We start from the raw sequence: 8053 nt of genomic DNA, 5'->3' as shown, positions 1-8053 counted from the left end.
ACTCGTGTTTCTCCTGCATTTTATTTTATTTTTATTCTTTTCTTTATTTCTTTTCACTTTCTTTTATGTTTCTTTTCTTTTCCCACAAATCCTATAATACTTTTTTCCTTCTCTTTTCAAGATAATAACAAAGCAATATGAGTTAATTAGGCATTACAAAAAAATATGAGTTATATATACATACACAAAATATTGACCAACACAATATTAATTAGTCATACATAAAATATTGGCCATGACCATATGAGTAGTTATGAATTACACAAAATATGAGTTATAGATTGCAAATAAAGTTTTACATCATCGATTGAGAAGAGTGTTTCGCTTTCTTCTTGCTTTTCTTGCTCGTCGTTGAATAATTTAGTCCCGTGTCGTGACTTCTTCTTTTGAAGGGTCGACCTGACCTCGGTAGCGTGGTCCTGCTTCTTCTTGTGGTGTATGTTGTGTCTTCGTCCTCGGATTCTTCTATCATGGGGTCTCCGACTTGTCCTTCGAAGTCTTCCTCGTTGGCGACTCCATCCATTCCGACGATGGTCCTCTTGCCTCTCCTCACGATAACACGGCTAGGCCTGGATGGGTCAGTTATGAATAAGCATTGGTGCACGTGTTCTGCCAGTACCCATGGCTCATTCTGCGCGGTGCCGTTCGTGGACTTTGATTTGTTGGCTTCGGGTAGAAACATGGTGGTGAAATACCGGTCTTCTTTTGTGACGCTCTTAGCCCATCTGATACGGAACATCGGCACTTGCTCCCCAGCGTAGCTAAGCTCCCAGATTTCCTCGATTCTTCCGTAGTATCTAGTCTTTACGCCACCCGTCCAGGAATCCATCGTTACCCCTGAGTTCTGGTAAACATTGTTCTTGTCTTTTTCTTCCGTGTAGAATGTGTACCCGTTGATATCGTACGCTTGATAAGTCATGATGTTGGGCGCGGGGCCATGTGACAAGGCCAATACTAGTTTATCCTTATCAGAATCCATTGGTGGGGATTAGCATCAATGTGGTCTTTGAACCAGCGCGCGAAAGAGGAGTTGTGCTCTCTGTATATTTCTGCTTCCGTCATCATCGGCTTGCCACTGTTCTCTATCATGGTTTTGTGCTCTTTCAACCAAGGATCGATCAAGTCAATGTGTTGTAGCGCTACTAAGTTGGCCCTGTCAAAGTCGGAAGTCCGACCAGACATGTGCACGTGCAGTTCCTTCCTTCCATTTTTGTGGCCTACTCCCTCGAACCTGCGGAGGTGCTTGTTTTGAGGCAAACCAACAGGGTCCTCGATGTCTAGATAATTCGTGCAGAAAGAGATGCACTCTTCGGTGAGCCAGCCCTGGACGATGCTTCCATCCGGATGTGACCTGTTACGAACGTATCCTTTAATGACCCCATTCATTCTTTCAAACGGTATCATGTTGTGTAAGAATGCCGGCCCTAGACTGACGATATCATCCATGATATGGATCAACAGATGGACCATCACGTCAAAGAATGCAGGCGGGAAGTACATCTCCATCTCACATAGGATCACCACGATCTCTTCCTGGAGCCTTGCGAGTTTCTTCACGCTTATCGACTTCCGAGTTATGACATCGAAGAAGTTACAGAGCCCAGTCAGCGTTGCACGGACATGGTCATCCATTATACCTCGGATTGCAACCGGAAGAATCTGCGTCATCATCACGTGACAGTCATGAGACTTCATGCCGCTGAAGTTTCGTTTCTTGGGGTCCATGTATCTGCTTATTAGCCCGGAGTAACCGAAGGGCACTCTGACAGGCAATTGAAAAATTGATCGACCTCGGCCGGACTAAAAGTGAAGCAGGAGGGGGGACAGTAATAGTCTGGCTGGTTAATCCTTTTGCGCTTCTGACCGCCGTCCGCCTCCTCCTCCGACTGTCCCTCTTGGGCCGGCGGGATCTGAAGCTCTTCCCTGATGCCCAAAACTTTCAGGTCGTGTCTTGCTTTCGGTCCATCTTTGGTCCGGTCCGGCATGTTGAGAAGAGTGCCAAGCAAGCTCTCGCACACGTTCTTTGTAATATGCATGACATCAAGGCAGTGAGGTGTATCGAGAATTTTCCAGTACGGCAAGTCCCAAAACACGGACCTCCTTTTCCATACACCAATGAGCGGCGTCGTTTCCTTTTTCTTCTTCTTCTCTCCAGGCTTTTGACGAATCTTTCCCGGCGCAGGGCACTCCTTCCAACCTTTCAGTAATGTATCGATCTCTTCGCCGCTCTTCTTACGTGGAGGTCCTCGGGGTTCATTTGTACCATCGAACAGATCTCCACGCTTTCTCCACAGGTCAGTCTTCTGTAGCCACCTTCGATGCCCCATGTAAACTGTTTTCGAAGAGCCGGGATCCTTACCAAGCTGCAAAAACATCGTCTCTTCCATGCACCTGACACATGCCTTGTGTCCATGGCACACCTGGCACGAAATGTAACCGTATCCGAGGTAGTCCTGCACCGTCGTGATCAACGCGGCTCTCAAAGGGAAATATTCTTCCGCGACGGCGTCCCATGTATCTACCCCTTCCTCCGCCCACAACGTTTCAAGCTCCTCCTTTAATAGTTCGAGATACATGTTGATATCGTTTCCTGGCTGTGTCGGCCCTTGAATTAGCATACTCATCTGTATGTACTTCCTCTTCATGCATAGCCAGGGCGGGAGGTTGTAGATCCATACAAACACGGGCCATGTGCTATGTGTGCTGCTCTGGTTTCCGAACGGATTGAATCCGTCCGTGCTCGCACCCAACCTGATGTTTCTGGGATTTGCTCCAAAACTTCCAAATTCATTGTCTAATGCTTTCCACTGGCTTGCATCCGAAGGGTGCGTCAGCACTGGGTGCTCAATCCGCTCTTCATCATTCAACACTGCCTCCTTTCTTTCTGCGTGCCAGCGCATGAGCTTTGCTTCCCTGCGGTCCGCGTAGAACCGTTGAAGCCGGGGGGGGGGGGGGGGCGAGCGGGAAGTACCACACAACTTTCCGAGGAGCTTTATTATTCCCTTTCTTGTACCGTTCAGCTTCACACACAGGACATTTGGTCTTGTCCATGTGCTCCTTGCGATACATGATACAGTCGTTGATGCAGGCGTGATACTTTTCGTGGGGTAAGTCGAGAGGGCACGTGATTCTCTTGGCCTCGGCTAGACTACCAGGACACGTGTTCCCGGCAGGAAGGAGATCTTTCACGTATTCCAGGATGTCGTCGACGCTTGTGTCCGTCCATCCGTGTTTCGCCTTCATCTGCAGCACATCGAGAGCTACTCTCAAGCGAGACTCCCCCAACCCGCGACCTGAGTCGTACAACGGAGTATTCGAGTCTATCTCCAGTTGCTCAAGCTTTGATTTCCGCTTGGCGCCTTTCGTCTTTTCGAGAAGCAGATCTTGAAGATGAGGGTCCCGCACGACTGAAGCTAGCGGCACCTCTTCGTCGTCGTCAAGGTTATTGTCGTCGTCAAGGTTATCGTCCTGTGCGACAAACTCTTCATCGTCATCAATATCATGATGCCCTCCTTCTTGCCGGCCATTATTACCACCTGCTGCCGTCGCCCCATTGACCTCCGCGCCATCATCACTCATCCATTGAGTGTGTCCATGCATGAAACCATTAGTGAGCAGGTGCCCTTGCAATTTGCCTGAATACGGGTCAAACCATTTCCCTCGTTTGCATCTCCGGCACGGACACAATACCTCCGTGCGGTTATTTTCATACATGTCGATGATCGCGTGTTTCAGATATCTCATCACGACGCTTTCACTCATCTCGATAACCATTATTGCCTGCACGGTAAGATTATATAATTGATTAGAACCATCCATCCGTCGGTAGTTTTCACGGAAAATTTCGGCATGACCTTCCTACACGGTAGGACATAGGAGCGCCAGAAATGTGCCGAAACGGAAACTTAAAGAATCAACATTTCGGCGCAACGTTGGCAACTCATTTTCAACGCCAACACACACAAGCACAAACACAAACACAACATATATATATGCCTCACACGAGCTTTTGCTTCAAATGTCAAATATACATCGATTTCATTCCTCAATTTGTTCATTAATTACCTAAGATCGAGACGACGCGCCGCGACCACGGCGTATGGAAGCCGACTTTCTAGATCTAGATCTAGATTGAGCGGTCAATGCGGGATAGTAGATCTAGATCTACATAGAGGGAGATGTGGGAGATGCATGTAGGAAGGGAAGATTTGCTCAAAAAATATGATTTTGTTTGGTCAAATTAGCTAAATTGAGGATAGGAATAGGCAAAAATGAGCTGGGTTGGGAGAAGGGTCGGGTTGTGTGGATGAGGAGTGAGTGAAGTGGCTTGTGTGAGTGCTGGTTGGTGGCTGTAATAAGTCCCAGGTTACTGCCGGCGCACCAGGACCTGGGTGCGCCGGCAGTATATAGCCCATCCAGCTATATCTGCTCCAGACCAGGCCCACGAAGCATTGCCGGCGCACCAGCCCATGAGCGCGCCGGCAATAGTAAATTACCGCCGGCGCTCTCATGGGCTGGTGCGCCGGCAATGCTTCGTGGGCCTGGCCCGAGTTGCTGCGAGGTGTTGCCAGGAAATAGCGCCGGCGCGTCGGATCAGAAGGTGCGCCGGCAGTGGGCGTCCATCGCCGACGCGGCGCTTACTTGGTGCGCCGGCAACATGTTCCACCGGCGCACGTCCAAGGTGGTGCGCCGGCACCACTTGCCTCCACCTATAGGCCTTTTCCTAGTAGTGTGTTGATAAATACAGTAGCTGAGATTGGAATTCACATAATGACATTGGAGAACAAAAATCCTAAGAAATACATAATGCCACTACGTGTTGCTGTAAGTAAACAATCATCGGTTCTTTTTGTACTTTTACATTTTTTCATGCACTTCTTTTTGTCCACATTAATTATGCAGCATGTAATTCCTGCATCTCTTCTTCAGAAATATCTCATTGATTCCCGATATGATTTAAAAGATGTTACAAGGTGTTTCGAGAACAGCCCAGCGAACAGACTTGATCACAAAGAAATTGTAAGTTTGCTAACTTCTAAACTGATTTTTTAACTGAATTTTTTATACACCAGATGTGCCTCCACATTAAACTGATTTTTTTAAACAAACATACAGACAATAACATCCTTCATCTAACATGTTTGTTTCCCGACACTCGAGAAGTGGGCACGAACACCTACAAATGGTTCTGGACACTATTGGTTGGTTGTTCTTAATGTAAGTGCAGAAAGATTCGAGATAATTGACTCGTTATCATCAAGGAAAAAGGGGGAAGCTCTTATGATGGAAGCATGTCACATGCTCATAGCGGGAATCAAGGTTATTTGGAAAAGAGAGTACGCAAAATCAAAAGTGCAAATCGTGAATTGGCCAATAGAAGTTATTGACAGTCCTCGTCACACAAACACGTAAGATTTTCTTGTTTTTGGTACTTGACAAAGACAAAAAAGTACACTGCTACATCAGGTTTTTTGGATATCTCAATATATGTTAACTATGTTGCTGATCCATATGATCTCCTAGGTACGATTGCGGTTTCTTTATGTTGAAGAACCTTGAGGAAAAACATGGAAGGATGGTTTCATCAATCACACAGAAGGACTTGCCAAACATCAGGAAACTATACACTGACAAATGGCTACGCACGGAGAACAAAGCACCTTGGGGCTTATATATCTAGCTATTCTTCTTGATGTTAAGGTAATGAAGCTGCTTCTCATCATTTTTCTAACAGAAAATTTTACTGATAAAGGACAATTGAGTCAAGCAATTACATCTGGAGTTTCTCTGGAATTTTTGTTCTCATTTTTTACAAAAAATCACATGCAACTTAACACTTCAATTCAAAGAAGATAAAATCTTACATAAACTCAGAACGGTAAATTGCAACATTGATAAATAATATATTCAAATGGACTCTGAAACCATGTATCCATGTTAACATAAGAACAAACTCTGAATCCATGTCTACATGTCTAAATCTTAATTACCGCCAAGCCATTTCTATTTCCTATCACTGGAAAAATTGATGAAAAGGGAATTTCTCTGGATTTGCCAATCTTACTGGACAATTCCTTGCATCATGATCTATTTCACCACAAACACTACAAGTAGTTGGGTTAGGCTTCTTTAGCTGGAGTCCACCTTTCTTCCTTTTACTGCATGGTCTTCCTTTAGCTGCAGTAACATGGGGGTCTTTTGCTTTTTTGTTTCTAGATTGAGAAACATCTTCATCCATTCTTCCCTCAAAGGGAGAAGAATCTGAAATATCTTCAGTTGCAACTGACTTGTTTTTCCTCCTCTTCAGTGCATCTGCATTAGCTTTCTTCAAAGCAGCTAGTTCTTTGCTCATTGCAATCATGTGCTTGTCTGCTATTTCTTTTGTTTTCTCAGAAACTGCCAATCCAACCGCGAGTTTTGAAAAATCATTGCAAAGATTTCCATACCGTAGTAACCTCATGTCTTTTCTAGACATTTTCCCTGTTTTTCTCTGTACTGGCTCGACAATGGATGGAACAATATCAGGAGGGGGTAGGGACCACCTAGGTAGAATGTAGTGCTCAGGTATCTCTCGCACTTCACCAATGTAAGACATTACTTTCATAATGTGGCAACAAAGAATTCCATCCTTGTAAAACTTGCAGCACTGGCAGTTGTACATGAGATTTTCAAGATCAACGTCAACCACATAGGTTCTTCTGCCATAACCATATACAGTACCTTGCACTGGGAAAACCTCAAACACACCACCACCACAGTCCCTAGCATTGTAGGATGTTATCTTCCGCAACTCCAGCTGGAAAATGTTGTAGATGGGTAGAGTGTAGGTCTGCAAAATTTGATCCTCCATTGGAAAATCTCCCCATAACCTGACAACTTTGTCCATTCCCATGAAATCATGCCCATCCTCAGCAGAATCAATCTTCTCTTGTAATTTCATATACTGCTTGAAGAAATTAAGTAGGCTTTCGCGTGGGCATATGTACTGCTTCAAAACAGCATTAAACCCTTCACTGCGAGCTGTTGTTTGAAAGAATGGGAAAAAGCGCTTCATGAAATAAGCAGGAACAAAACATTTCCTTAGATCATAGATGTCCTTGAAATGATCATTATCAACAACATCATGTTTTTGGATCATCTCAGCCCATCTAGTTTCAAATTCTTCTTCAGTAACACTATAGTCAATAACATCATTGAAATCTCTTCTCAAGTCTTCTCTTTTGGCTGCCATAGGACCAGTTTTTTCCTGAACCTTCTGCATGATATGCCATCTGCAGTTCCGGTGAATGGTGTCAGGGAACACCATTTCAATTGCAGTCCTCATAGCTACATCCTGGTTAGTAATGATGTTCAGAGGGTGCAAACCATCCATTGCTACTAAGAATGTCCGGAATAGCCACTCAAAATTCGCAACCTTCTCATTCCTCAGGAAACCACAACCAAGCTGTATGGACTGACCATATCTATTGATTCCAATGAATGGTGCGCAAGGCATGTTATACTGATTAGTCATGAAGGTTGTGTCAAACGATATGCAATCATTGTACAGCTTGTACACATCTCTGGCTGCACCATCAACCCAAAAGATGTTCCCAACCCTATTGTCATCGTCTAGCTTGTAGTCATAATAAAACCTAGGATCATCCTCTTTTAGCTTCTCAAAGTATTTCAACAACTCAGGGATGTCTTTGATTTTCCGCTCTTCACTATGTTGGGCTCTGTAATTGCTAATGGTTTTAGTACTGTAAGGTATATTCTGCTTGCTTCCATATAATTCCGCCATGATTTGCATAATCCTTCCCGAACTGAGATTTACATTACTTAGCAAATCAATGAACTTCTTCTCTTCTTTTGGAATTTTGTTGTGCGACCTCAAGAATTTTTTCAGAGCAAATTTCTCAACAAATTCATGCGTATGCTCCTCGACAAACTGAGTAACTTCCCATCTGGCACCAGATCTTTTAATCCTCATTTTTGCCTTGCAATCTGCCAATTTTGTGATAGCTCGGTTTCTAATCTTGACAGGAGTAGGTGGTAATGAATTGTTCCCCAT

The 8053-nt window shown here is 44.6% G+C and overlaps 1 protein-coding gene across 1 annotated transcript; it reads right to left on the bottom strand.

The window, feature by feature from the left end:
* Positions 1–6013: 6013 nt before the first annotated feature.
* On the bottom strand, positions 6014–8053 carry LOC127310061 (protein FAR1-RELATED SEQUENCE 5-like). The gene has a single exon (XM_071822418.1). The coding sequence runs from the start codon at positions 8051–8053 to the stop codon at positions 6014–6016; it is 2040 nt and encodes a 679-aa protein (XP_071678519.1).

The sequence above is a fragment of the Lolium perenne genome, chromosome 6, assembly GCF_019359855.2.
Source record: "Lolium perenne isolate Kyuss_39 chromosome 6, Kyuss_2.0, whole genome shotgun sequence".
Classification (NCBI taxonomy): domain Eukaryota; kingdom Viridiplantae; phylum Streptophyta; class Magnoliopsida; order Poales; family Poaceae; genus Lolium; species Lolium perenne.
This window is presented reverse-complemented; position numbering and strand designations above follow the sequence as displayed.